Raw genomic sequence first — 15,118 nt, 5'->3', positions numbered from 1 at the left:
AGAATTCAGAGTGGCTACTTCACTAATCTTCTTCACCATATATAGGATGTGATATGAGAAAACAGTTTTAAAAAGAGGGATGAATTTCGACCTTGCTCAATCAGGTAATCGGCCAAGTAATCCACATACATGATACCCTTTCGTTATTACAACCTTCCTTTTTGATATCAAAGATCAGAAGTTATTTCTTCCGCTAAAGGAGATTCAAGAAAAGATGGGAAAGATCCTCTCTCTTAACAAGAGGAACTCATCACTTTCAGACCCATATTAGTGGCCGAAGATCAAAACCAAAATGTGACAGGGGCTGATCATCGAAGTCTGGGCAGAGAAGAAAAACGGCGCACGGACCGTACTCAAGCTTTGGATCAATATCCCCAGAAGCAAGGATGGGAAGCTCTTCCCTTCTGCACGACTTTTCTATTGACGCAACAACTTATTATCTTGGTTTCTTCGCTGTTTTTTTTTTACATAAGGTCCGCATGGGTTCATAAACCAAATATTTCAATATTGTTGCATCCAGTATTTTTGTTTTGTTCCAAAGTGTGATGAAGAATAGATCCGAGAAAGAGACTTTCATCGTGGAATTTCTGTGGATTGCGTTGGGGAAAATCTGATTTTCCCCTGAATTTTGGAAAAAAACCGCTTCCTCACCCAATCTCATGAGAAGCAAGGCCAGCAGGCCCTGCCTTAACCTGTCCTTAGACAGCTAGCCCTCACCAAGCTGCTTTTTGAATGAAAAAAGCAGAAGGGGTGAATGAGCGCTGCGGTAACGAGCCGTAAGGAAGGTCCACTCAAAGCATTGCAAGCAAATAATTTTTAAAAAGCGTTAAAAATCGTGGTCAATATTTTTCCGGTGCGTCAGTCAATGAACAAGTATCAGCGTTGGATACAATAATTTGTTTTCACCGTTGAATTGATCATATTGAACGAGTTTGAGTCCATTTTTACACGTCCAATGGATAATAAAAACATCATCATCGGTAAACTAATAAAATACCTAATACAACCACCAACCATCAATCATGACAACAATATTAAACCAATAACAATAATAATGATGAAATATCACGAGCTTATGATGTATTTAGCTAACAGTTTGATGTCATTGTATCATTAGCAAAATTCCTTTGGATTTACAACATGAATATACCTAATTCAATTTCTATAAACAAATGGAGTAATAATTAAACAAAAAAAAAAATAGTGTTTTGACTCTTTTGGTATGGTCAGTCGACACAAATTAGGAGTGGTATTTATTATATTTTCAGTAGGGCATAATGTGAGTAGTCTTGGTATCATAACTCGCCAAACACGACTTTGAATATTTCTTATCATTATTATTCACCACGCGCAATGCTTTGACCAATTCTCCACACATCTGCCGTACGCCTGCCGAGTAATCACTCTGCATTACCAGTAACACTTTTGTCAGCCCATTCACCTTCCCCACCACCTCACGCGCCGCCGTATCACGAGCCAAGCAGCACACGCTCCACAGCACCGTCACGCCGTGCTCCGTTGCCGCTCTCGAGCTCTTCATCAGCCTCGTAACTATCGCCGACAAGCACTCTTCGCCTTTACCTATCGCTGCCCTCCCTTCCGTACATGTCGCTACTGTTTCCAACAGCTTCAATGACTTCTCCACCACCGCCCGAGCGGTTTCCGAACCACTAAGGATTTTCCCGATGGCTTGTACAATTCCGAACCGGACTAGGTCTTTTCTGATCGGTCTGGTGGTTGACACCGCGATTAGAGTTGATAAACCGGCTTCGATCGCGAACCGGTTGGTCTCCGTGCTAGTGAATACATGCAATTCGTAGAGTAAACCTTGCTCCTCGACTATCTTTCGCTGTGAATCGGCGTCTAATGCGATGAATTCCAGAATCCGAGCGGTTTGAATCCTCGAACTCAACTTTCCTTTTCGAAGAATCAAAAGAAACTTCGATAGAAATTTCCGATCGCTCCGTAAAATCTCTTTGTTCAACTGCTCCTTAACTCCATTTTCCGATGCAACCAAATCCAAAACCCCAACAACCGATTCACAAACCTCAACCACATCACAATCCACCAAAACTCCAACAACACTCGCAATCGCATCACTCGAATTCACAAAAAATCTCCGGTTATCACCAGAACATTTAACGAATTCCACAATTTTCAACAAGGAACTCAACTGATTGACATCGCCGCTGAGATTTTTGACAATTTCAACAACTTCTGACTTTGTAACGGCGGATGAAGACGGCGTTGTGGATCCCGGTGAGCTCGCCTTCTGGTGCTGAATCCATACGTTGATGAGCCGACGGAGAGTGAGGTTAGGTGTGAAATCAGTAGAGGGAAGGATTTGCATAGTGGCGGGACAAGTATTGTGACCTTGTGAAAGCCAAGTTTGAATGGAGCTTCGGTCGTAAGTGACGCCAGTGCAGAGGCTCACCGGAGACTTCATTACGTCCATGGATATCGGACATCGGAAAAGGCTGGGAACGGTAACGTATAATTCTTCTCTCCTATTTCCCACCATTTTTAGCTATCCTTTTGTGATTTGTGAGAATATTAATTCGTGTGGATGTTTATAAAAGGGGAGAGTCAAAGTGGGGAAAGAAGTGACGTCGTTTTGGTCAACTATATTGGGTTAATTTAATTAAACAAGTGGATTTCTTTTTCATATTCCACATAAGATAATGCGCTATTCTTTTTTTATCTTACTTTGCAAACTACCTTTTTTTTCTTTCTATTTTAAAATTTCTCATGATTTATTTACTTCTTGCAAGACTCTAAATTTTAGAGTTGTCACGCAAGTTGTTACTTCCTCCGTCACAAATTTATATAATGATATTTGATCGGATATAATTTTATTTTTTAAAGTAATTATGGTCTAAAACAAATTATTAATATTTATATGACTATATCATTTCATTAAGATAAAATGAACCTTTTAAAATTAAATTATTATTAAATATGTATATATGTTATTTTACTTTTTTTGAGATGGAATAAAAAAGGAAAAAATATATCATATAACTTAAAACGGATGAAACACATTATTTCGATAGGAATAAAATAGAATGCTATCTTTAATTTTATTTAGGAAAAAAGCTCAAATATGCCATTGAATTTTACGAAAAAAACTCATTTATGTCATCCGTTAAAAAATTGGCTCATCTATGCCATTGTCATTTGAAAAAAGACTCATTTATGCCATTGTTTTTTAACTCCAATTTTACAATACCACTCAAACAACTTTTAACACTTTTCTATTGGAGTTTTGAATCAATTCTCCTTCTTCTTCAAGAACACCAACAACTCTAAATTTTCATCTTCTTCAATTTTTTACGAAATTACCTCAAATCTCAATTGTAGCATCGCTCCGAGTTAGATATCAAAACTCAATATTTTTTAAGCTCGAATTCAACCTTACCCAACAAGACACAGTTAAATTTTTCTTCAAAGTTTCAAAATTTTAACCTCCTTTAATGCTAGAATTTTCTCCACAACTCTAATCACTTGAAATTTTGAATATAGATATAATGAACTTTAGCATAGTGTTTTTTGAGTTTATGATCAAAATTTCAAGTAATTTGGAGTTGTAGAGAAAATTCTACCATTAAATCACACCACAACACAGGGTAGGATCAATACGAAGGAACGTCTGCAGACAATTCGGAAAGAACATAGAAGGCCTTCCCTAATTATAGCGCAGGAAGCCTCGAAAACTTGTCTAAGTAGGAGTTGTATCGAGCATCCGAAAAGGAATTCGTCTCAAAAGACCATCTTGTTGCTGGAAGCAATCATAATGATCTTAAAATCCCAACAATCAATCTTGAATTGCATGTCCACTTACTTCAATTAGTTAGCTTTAAGCGAGGCGTCAAAAATGTAAGTATATGTTATAGAATATCCTTTTCGATATCTAAATATGTGTTTTTTCACACTGAAACAACAGTTCAGATTTTGTAGCTAGAAAAAAAAAACCTACAAAGAATAGAAAGACATTAAAAATACCAAGAAATTGTGTTATTATCTTGTTTTTCCTCATTTATATGTCTAGTGAAAAAAGCCCTATCCTCCCCCCATTTGTAGAACTTATTTTCTTTTTGAAAAATTATTTAATTGTAAGAAACTACGACCTTGATGTTTTAGTTTAAAGACAATAAATTTGGTCGATCATGACCCATTAACAATTAACATCTTCTCACAAATTTAACGGTTAAATGAAATGTAATTTTTTGGGGGGAAATGAGGGAGTACAATTCTAAGATAATCAAGTGCTGAAAATCATTTACACACATTAGATGAATGTACCAAGTTTTTCATTAATTCAACTTTAGGAACCAATAGAAACGATTTTCTGAAAAGTACTCTATTTCTATGAGTTATGGTTTAATATTAATTTCCGTTCATGAATTTATGTGATGAATTCTAAAAGAAATTATTGTAATAATTAAAGTTTGTTAATTTTCATACTTTAGGGAAAAATGTGTTGTCAGTAGTCACTATATTTGCATGAATAAATATAAATTAACTATAATGAAGTGATCAAGATTTATATAAAAAAAAACAAATACTAGTAACAGTTTTCAATTTAATAGTGCATAAACAAGTACAAAGTAATTTGTTTTCTTTGATTGGGTGGAATGAAGTTTAAAAAAAGGTGCATATTTTAGGGAGCACTCAATCAAATGTCCAATAAATATTTCATATTAATCAAAGAAGTATTAGTCAACATCAAGTACAATTATGTATGTTAATTAGTGGGTGTAACAAGTTTTAATCATATACTCCCTCCCTCCGTTTCATATTACTTAATTTCTGTTAATCTAACATGTTTATTTTTTCAAAAAATTTAAAAGCGTATTTTTTACTAAATTATTTTTATTAATGATATTTAAAAAAAATTAAATTTAAATATTACTATAATTTTATGTGATTATTTAATTCCAAAAATAGTAGATTAGGAAGTAGAGTAGTGTATTGTTTGAAGTTTGGGTAAACGTGTAAAACGGGAAAGGAGGGAGACAGGGAGTCCAAGTTTTCGGGTTTGGTCAAGTGGAGCCCACACGTTGAAAACATGAGGCTGGCATGATATTCTTGGGTCCATTTAATTCACTAAGTCAAAATGCAGCGCGGTATCTTAAAATATTAGTTAAAGTTAATATTTATTTTATTTTTTTAAAAAAATCATAATAATTAAAAAGAATGAAGAGAGTATTATATTAATTTTTTTTTTTTTACTTTTCATTTTAAGTATATAAAAAAACGTTTTATTAATGTATTATCCTCAAAATTTAATTACTTATTTTTTAAATTATATTTTAAAAATTTAAAATTATACATCAATTAATATATTTATTATAGTAAAATACTTATATTAGTCGTTATTTCCTACTAAACGTATAAATTTTTTAAAATGCACAAGTAAAGTAAACGGAAGAAGTTCTGTGTTGCAAATTTAAAGTGGAAATCAATGGAGTATATACAGGGGTGGATCCATGTTGATAGTACAGGGTTTCACGCTATTCCGTGGTGTCAGTTGAAAATTTGTATATACATGTATATTTGTGTATATATTTATAAAAAAATTATAAATATTAAATATGACATTCTTAGAAATAATGAGTTTTGTGGTGCTAATGTTTAAATTTCAAGATTAACACCATAGGGATGCAAGTTCAATTCCTACTATGGGGTGTATTTTCTCAACACTTTTTTTTATCATGTAAAATATAGTTAACTAATTTATTATAAAAAGAATTGTGAATAAGTAAATTAAAATCCAATACCTCTTGTAAGTAAAATATTAACTAAATCAATAGAACAAGAAGTAACATGGCACCTAGAGATTTTAAATCCTGAATCTGCCTCTGAGTATATACCACTTTATCTTAATAAAATGATGCTCGTAATAGTTTATATGCATGACACGTGTCTTTATTGATGAGATTGATATGATCGAAATGCGTTTTTCCCCCCTTAAGTTATAATCCTTTTCACAAAAATATTATATTTGAACAAGGAGCATTTTATCGTATTTCTTTATCCTTAAACTAACCATAGTTTCGCACACTATATATCTCAAATCTCATAAACCTATAAAACAATGAGATCCATTTTTAATTATGCTTTTTTTTTTAATTTTCTTTTGAAACAAAATCATTCTCAACATAATCCTAATTTTTCTTCCAAAATTATATTTGGTTATTAATGCTTCGTAACATAAATGGAGAATTTATCCAGGACAAATTCATTTTAACTAAATTATTCATTCCTCCACTAAGGTAGATTAATATTCTAGACGTTCTTTCAGTTGCACGTAAAGGTAGTGTCGTCATGAAATTTGTTCAAATGAGTTAATATCTCAAAACGTTATTCAATTTTAAAAATTTATATATCAAAGCTTGCATTAAATTTTGTTTTAATCAATAAAATTATTCAATTAAATTTATCATTAAAAAAAATCTAACATGACAAAATAAATTCAATTTATTTTAATCCATCTAAATTGATCAACTCAACCCGCCAATTTGACACGCTATTTCAACCTTCTTCTTCTGGAGTTATGTTACTACTAGAGGAGTTGGCTCATGGATTATTTAAATTAGAACTACAATACTGACATAATTTATAGGCAAGTAGATAATTTCGGTCATTTATGTACAATACATTCTGCATTATGAATTTACTCTTATTATTAGAAAATGGACATGAGTCTCTCTCTCTCTCTCTCGGTTTAATAATTTCTTAAGCGTAATTTATATAAATCTCATATTGTTAAGAGTTAATTATATTATTTTCCTACTTTTTTTTAAAATTATAAAAATTCATTAAAATTTATGGATATCGAATACATCACTGCACTTGTGGATACATTAGCAGACATCAGGATACATATGAAAGAAATGTATAAGAGAAGGGATATAGATGCATCAGAGATGGGATAGGATATCCGGATACATAGGGGAGAGATGTATCCGAGAGGGGGATAGGGATGTATCAACGAGTGGAGAATGATGTATCCGAATGAAAATTTTTGAATTTTTTAAATGGTAAAGAATTTAAGAGATTATGGTAAAATAAGATATATATCTGGATAATTTTTGTAATTTTATATCCTTTTACTTATTTAATGCATAATAATAATTATACTAGAACATTTTTGGTCCATGTATGGAGTAAATATCACCTGTACTAAAGTGGCAAATGGGGTAATTAAATAAAGCAACGTAGTATAAAATTAATAAAAAAACTTAATATATATCTTGTCTTTACATAGAATAAATACAAACACAATTATTACTTAATCACGACATACATAATTATCACTTAATCATGATCAAAAGATACTCCATTCATTTCATATTAAATGAATTTGTGGGGCAATGCACATATATTAAGATAAATATTTAAGGACATAATTTGAACCATACTTTTCATTATTGTCCTTTGTAAAATCATAAATATAACTTTGTAAGTAGTGTGATTTATCTCCTAGAAAATATAAAACTTCAATAAATGAAAGGGCAAATATGAAAAAAGTTTTAAACATCTATCTTGAACTTTGAGCAATTCAATTATTTTGAATAATGAAAAAATCTTTCGAAAATTCACTTAATATGAAATGGAGGAAGTATGTGATTACTTTAATTTATATCTATTAAAATTATAAGATTAAGTGTAAACCCTGGATATGATAGCAGGGCACATGATATAGCAGTTTTCTTTGACTGTTTTGGTGGTTCAGTCAATAATCCAAATAAGTTGATTAACATGATTGATTTTGTAACGCAAGACAAACTTGCAGAATTAAATTGATACACAATATCATGAAGCAAATTTAATTTAATATTTGCAACAAAAATATATGAAGACGGTGATAACTTTTCGTAGCACGACAAAAATATTTTTAGTATAATGAGGACCTCAATCCAAATTAACTAGGCTTTATTCCCAAAAGGCTACTCGATGTCTGAAAGGTTATTTTCTAATCATTTTAAAAATTGGACAAAAAATAATGTTTTGGCGTGATAAAGACGATTATATGTTTATATATAGACTATTTTTTTTCAATATATGGACGTAACCATATAGACATTAATAATGCTTTCTAATTTCAATTTGTGAGTTTTAGTCTCCACATAAATAGTCAAACTAATAATACTATATGAAGACAAATAAACAAGTAATTGTTCTTAGATCTCTAGATTTGTTTTTTAAAATTTTGCAATTGATAGCCCTCTAACCAACATAATTAGAAATTCATAGTTTTTTTTAATAGTTCAACAAAATCTATATTACACACAATGGTTGGTGTAGCTGCAAGTATGACTTAGAGCTCGTTTGGATTGGCTTATAAGGTGCTTATAAGCTGTTTTGAGTTTTTTTAAGTGTTTGGTTGACCAATTTAAAATTATTTTATGCTTAAAATAAACTCAAAAAATAATTTGATCTGTTTGACTTAGCTTATCCTAAGCTGCTTAAAATAAGTTAAGCCAAACATACACTTACACAATTATATTAGTAAGTCAATAAGGTTATAGAAATCTCAATCCTCTAATAATAAGGAAGAAATAATAGGGGAAATAATAAAAATATGGAAGACTTTTGTGCAACTTTTGGAGAATTCAGAAAAATGTCAATTTGTTTGACTCATTCAGAGTATCAGGGTCTAATTAATCTTTTGTGTGAATTTGAATATAGAGTTGTTATTTTTTTAAATTATAAAATTTACATATTTAGAAATTAAAAAAAATATTATAAATCATAACAGTTAACAATATAATTAAAGAAGATATTTTCTAATGATCTAAATTGTAATTAAGACAAATAAATTAAAACAAACTATCAGTTAATTCCTCGTTGAATTTCAAAGTTGGTATTTTGGTGCAAGAAGGTATCAAACTTAGTGGAAAAAAGGAGAAGAACAATGAGTGCGTGTTTAGCGTGGGAGTGTGTGAACATGTAAAAATTCTACAATAAAGTTTATTGACTTATTAGTAGTCCAATCCAAAATTTTATTCTTCATGGATTAGTCATTCACACCTAATTATCTAGACTCTTATCTATAAAAAGAGAGGACATAAATAAATTGTGAACCTATCAAAATTTCTTCAATTCTTATATAATTTTACTAAATAAATAAATTATAGTTCATAATTTATTATAAATAAGATAATCAAAATATTTTAAGGTATCGCATTGATAAATTACATATCTCCAAACTCTTTTTATACATAAATATTTATTTGCGATTACAAACTTTTCAAATACATATAATTTTTCAAAATTCATTAGTCAATAATATCAATAACTAAGTATTATTTAATATAAACCTTATACATGGTGTGGATAATCTCTTTATGCCAAACATAAGTTTTTTATTTTGTAAATTTTAAAATGGCAGGTCTTTTTCAATAAATATAAACTTGTGGTCAATAGTTTTACATTTAAAAAAAATTAAAATAACTATTTGAAATCTCTATTGTATTTGTTTGAATAAAAAAAAAAATATCAAAATTGTGGGCATTTGGTTGGTGGAAGTCAAGAAAGAACGCTAATTGTTTCACACATTTTGTCAAATATGGTGGCATAAATGTGTTTATAAGCACCAACCATGCCTCTAAATTGCCTATAAATAGACATCTCCACCATGAACACAATATCATCAAAAATTCAATTCTTTGTATAATAGAGGAGAGGTTTAGAGATAATTCTCTTGAAGATTTCCTAGGGAATAGTATTTTAGGAATTAGGGTGTGTGAGAGAAATATTGTGTATTATATGGTTGTAACAATTTTTCATATAGTAAATATTTTTCTGGGTGGTCTGTAGTTTTTCCCGCATTGGGTTTCCACGTTAAATCTTGTGTTGTTGTTAATCTTTTTAAATTTCTCTGTTATTATTTTTTACTTAAAGGTGTTCCAGAAGGGACGAAAATTAGTCAGCGCTTTTTTTCAATAATCTCAAATCTTGCTTTTTGGAGAATTTAGAATTTGAAATCATGATCCCAAATTGCATGTCCAAACACTTATTAATTAGCCCTACTTTTATTTACACCTCGGTGTAGCTATTCTTTTTAAAAAAGGTACTCGCTCCATCTCAATTTATGCGGTACCTTTTTGCTTTTGAGCGTCAAGTTAATTAATTTTTGAAGCTAAATTTTGGTATTTAAAAACTAAGTTGCAATTCTTCTCATGTCAATATGATGAAAACAACTATTCTTTAAATAATTATGTTTACATAATTTGAATATCAAAAAGCGAAAAATGCCACATAAATTAAGATAGAAGAAGCTCGATAAACAAGGTTCCTCTTTTCATGTCTATCCTTATCTTATGGCATTGGATTATTGTGTTAATGGTTTGGGTCACTGTCCTATAATTATCGGATTATTAGTTCAAATGTTGGTTTGATCACTTTTTTTTAACGAGTAAAGCGACAATTAGATAGTAATTTATTTAAGGGAAACTTACATAAAAATATTTACAATTCTACTCTCACTTGACTAATTGACTTAAGGTTTAGTTTAGTTCATTTCTCACTTAAGAGTTCACGATTAACCGTTGAATGGCTATAGATTGTATGAGAAATCTGTTGAGACTAACTATACATGTTTGAGAAATTGGTTTGCACTCAACAGTTACCATTATATATATAAAAAAAGAAATTAAAAAATTAGTCACTCAGTAAGAAACAAGCTATTTATGTATTAATTTTTGTATAACTTATACGATATTTGATAGGTAGATAGGAAATAAGTTATTCATGTTGAGAAAATGAGCAGCATAGACTGTTGATGAAGTAGTTACTTCCCTCCATTAATGGAGATTGAGCTTCTATGAGAGAAACAAAACTTAGAGAAAAGAATTATGAGAAATGCATTTCATTGAAGAAGATGAATGAATTCAATAATCATTACAAAGTGATTATGTGTGTATATATACAAACTAACAAAGCTAACCAATTTGGCTAACTAACTTGATTGTGACAGTTAACTAACTCGTCTGTGACAAGTTAACTAACTAACAAACTTTTAACCAACCAACTAACTATGATTCTAACTAACTCTAACTCTATTTCGAACTAACTCTCATCAGCCCCCCCTCCCCTCAAGTTGGAGGTGAGTTGATCACAGATAACTTGCGTAGAATTATAGCATGTTTGATACCAGTCAAGGCTTTGGTGAAGATGTCTACCAATTGTGAGTCGGTGGAGATGTGATAAAGTGTAATCAACCCTTGTTGAAGTTTGTTCTTAACAAAATAATAATCTATTTCTATGTGTTTTGTCCTTTCGTGAAAGACTGAATTTTTGGCAATGTGAACTGTTGCCTGGCTATCACAAAATACATTTATGGGCAAGGAATATGTCACTGTTAACTCGTCAAGTAGCCTTTCAAGACAAACCAATTCTCCCACTACTTGTCTCATTACTCTATATTCTGCCTTTGCAGAAGACAGAGATACTGTAGCTTGTTTCTTAGACTTCCAGATAATAGGGCTATCCCTATTGAGCACAAGGTATCCACTAACTGATTTTCTTGAAACAGGACAATCTGCCCAATTTGAGTCACAATAGGCACTGCTATTAGGTTCAAGTTTGTTGAAATGAAGATCCCCAATGTAGGATCTTTTTTCAAGTACTTAAGAACATGATAAGCTGTCTTCAAATGTAGTTTTCTAGGTGACTGCATGAATTGGTTGAGGTGCTGAACACTGTATGTTATGTCCATTTTTGTATTTGTGAGAAAATTGAGCTTTCCAACCACGTTCCTATAGTGAGTAGGGTCTGATAATAACTTGCCATCAATGGCTTTCAACTTCTCAGTAGAATCAAGTAGTGATATAGTGGCTTTGTAATTCATAGAATCAAATTCTCTCAACAGGTCAATAGTGAACTTCCTTTGTGAAATGAGAGCACCATCACGTCTGTACAATATTTCTAGACCCAAAAAGTAGTGCAGTTTACCTAAGTCTTTTATTTTGAACTGATCATGTATAAAGCACTTTAATGATTTAATCTCTTCCAAGTCAGTACCAGTCAAGATAACATCATCAACATATATAGCAACAAATACTAAGGAATTTCCTTTCTTCTTATAAAACAGTGAATATCACTATTTGAGTGAGTGTATCCTTTTAAACAAAGACTGATGACCATCTTGTCATACTATTGTATGCTGGCCTGCTTTAAGCCATATAATGATTTTTTCAACTTACAAACCATGTTGTTGATATCCACTACAAGTCTTTTAGGTAATTCCATGTACACTTCCTCATTTAAGTCACCATGAAGAAAAACATTAATGACATCTAGTTGGTATAAATCCCAGCCTTTCTTAACAGCTAGAAAGATTAAGGTTCTAACAGTTGTCATCTTAATCACAAATGAGAATGTCTCAGTGTAGTCTATCCCAGCCTGTTGAGTATATCCTTTCACTACTAACTTGGCCTTGAACCTCTTCACATTCCTATCTGCCCTGTGTTTGATCTTATACATCCATTTGCATCCAATAACCTTCTTCCCCCTCAGGTAAAATGACCAAATCCCAAGTGTTATTTGCATATAATGCATCAAACTCTTGTGTCATTGCCATTTGCCAAGCAGGATTCAAGATTGCTTCTTCATAAGTAGAAGGTTCACTTTCATGTGAGATAGTCTTAACCAACTGCTGGCTATCAGGACATAGAGTGATAAAACAAACATGTTCATGGTTTGAAGTGAATGAGGTAAGAGAGTGATGTTTACCAGAGATATTGGGTGCAGTTATGGAGGAGAACAGATTTGGTAAGGTGTAGGTGTATTCTTTTAGATAGTTAGAAGTATGAAGTATCCTAGTTGTCCTCCTAGGTAGTGGTGGAGCATCACTAGAAACAACATTAGGGATGGTTTGTGTTATTGGTGATGACGGTGAAGGTATGGGCTGTGTAGTAGCATTTAATGTGGGCTTAGTACAGTTAGTGATAATGGTTACTTGGTTGTTAGTAACATCATGTGATGTGTTTGTATCTAGCAATTCATCATTAACAAAAGTATTTGCTATACTAGGCATGCAAGTCAAATTATCAGAGTGGTGGACAAGAAACTTTAGAACAAAATTAAAGCTGGAACCAGCAGAAGCAATAACAAAAAGGAAGACATTTTCATGAAAAACAACATCTCTAGACACATGAACTCTTTTGGTGGCTTGATCTAAGACTTTATAACCTTTTATATTGAAGGAATATCTAACAAAGATGTGAAGTAATGCCCTTGGTTCAAACTAGTCTTTGTGAGTTTTCAAGGTTGTGGGAAAGCAAAGGCAGCTATAACTTCTAAGATGAGAATTGTGGGCTTCTTTTGATATAACAGTTTATATGGGGATTTGTTTTGTAGTAATTTGGAAGGTAATCTATTTATGAGGTACGTGGTAGCCAGGACACATTTTCCCCAATTTCTTATGGTAATTTAGATTGGAATAGGAGTGTCCTTGCAGTTTCAAGGAGATACATGTGCTTTTTTCTACCATACTATTTTGTTGGGGTGTGTAAGGACATGATTTCTGATGTATAATTCCTTTTTCCTAAAAGAAATAGGTTGCCTCAGTGCTTGTGAACTCTAGACCATTATCAAATCTGATGGTCTTTGGTTTGGTTTGAAATTGGTTTTCTATAAGAGCTATGAAGGCCTTTATAGTTTGGAGTGTATTACTTTTGTATTTGAGTAAATGTGTCCAAGTTGATCTAATATGGTCATCTACCATGGTTGAGAAATAGTGATAATCATCATGTATAGCTATGTGATATGGTCCATATTGGTTAATGTGAAGGAGTTCAAAAACCTTGTTGGTGGTGGTTGTGCTTTTTGGAAAGGGTATTCTGATTTGTCTAGCCATAAGACATATATTACAGGTGAAAGGCTGTTTGGTAGAAAAATTTACAAGTATGGTAAAGATAATACTCATCTTTACAAAAGGTACATGTCCTAATTTAGCATGCCACAAAAGTTTATTATCATGATTGTGAGTAGAATTGACATTAAAAGAAGAAGATTTAACAACAGAACAAAAAGAAGAATCAATAACAAAACAAGCTTCTTTATTGAAGACTTGAGAGTATTTTACAATAGGAGATGGTGAAGCTTGACATTTATTCCCAGCTAAGGTCTTTTCACATTTGACTAGAGAGGTAACAAGTTGACAATTAAAAGATTGACAAGCGGCATAAGATGCATTGTAACCATTTAAAGATGATGAGAAACAATTGTGACATTTAGAGCACTAGAAATATAGGCCATTCTTGGCCCTACCAAGTTCCAGAGGGCTCTTCAGAGAAGGGTCATGCAGTAAATAAGAAAAACTGTTAAAACTGACCATTTCTTTAAACTGTACAGCTAAACAATGGACTGATATTAAATTGAACTTGAAGCTAGGTAGAAAAAATACTTTGTATAGAGTCAAAGCTGAATTTAACTAGGAATCACCAATTTCAGTTACTTTGACCTTGTAACCATTAGAGAGTGTGACGAGGAAAGGGTATGGTAGGGATCTAATATTTTTGAGGTTAGTTTTGTTATAGGTCATGTGATGTGATGCTCCTGAGTTTATTATCGAGGATCCAACAGTTAATTTTGCACACTCATATGATAGGTCACCTACTTCATTAATTGAAGAGTAGAAAACAAGTATACCTGTCAGGTTCTCAGCTCCACTCAACATGCTTCCTGAGTTGTCAATTTCACTCCCAACTTGTGGAATTCCTAAGAGATTTAATAGTTGCTCATACTGATTTTTAGACAGATTCATTGGTATTTGTTTATACAGTTCAAGAGCCTCCTCACACTGATTTCTATCCACCTCAGTAGTGCATACGTTTGCTACAGAAGCTGAGCCCTTTTCTTTTGGAAACCTTGAGTTTGTTGGATAGCCATGAAGTTTGTAGAATATTTATTTTGTGTATCCATATCATTTGCAAAAGTCACAAAACAAATTTGACTTGTTCTATGAGAAAGAATTACCATTGTTAGAGCTACCTCCTCTAAGTCCATTATTATTGTTGGAGTATCCAGAGCTGCTTGCTCCTGTTTTGTTTTGAGTTGTAGTTTGTTCTAAAAATTTTAGGTCCTACACTATTATGAGTTGAAGCAG

At 31.9% G+C, this 15,118-nt stretch overlaps 1 protein-coding gene across 1 annotated transcript; it reads right to left on the bottom strand.

Annotated features, from left to right (window-relative positions):
• Positions 1-1,055: 1,055 nt before the first annotated feature.
• On the bottom strand, positions 1,056-2,571 carry LOC129904718 (U-box domain-containing protein 27-like). Its single transcript, XM_055980299.1, has one exon. The coding sequence runs from the start codon at positions 2,519-2,521 to the stop codon at positions 1,265-1,267; it is 1,257 nt and encodes a 418-aa protein (XP_055836274.1). The 5' UTR covers positions 2,522-2,571; the 3' UTR covers positions 1,056-1,264.
• Between the last annotated feature and the right edge of the window lie 12,547 nt (positions 2,572-15,118).

The sequence above is a fragment of the Solanum dulcamara genome, chromosome 9, assembly GCF_947179165.1.
Source record: "Solanum dulcamara chromosome 9, daSolDulc1.2, whole genome shotgun sequence".
Lineage (NCBI taxonomy): Eukaryota > Viridiplantae > Streptophyta > Magnoliopsida > Solanales > Solanaceae > Solanum > Solanum dulcamara.
This window is presented reverse-complemented; position numbering and strand designations above follow the sequence as displayed.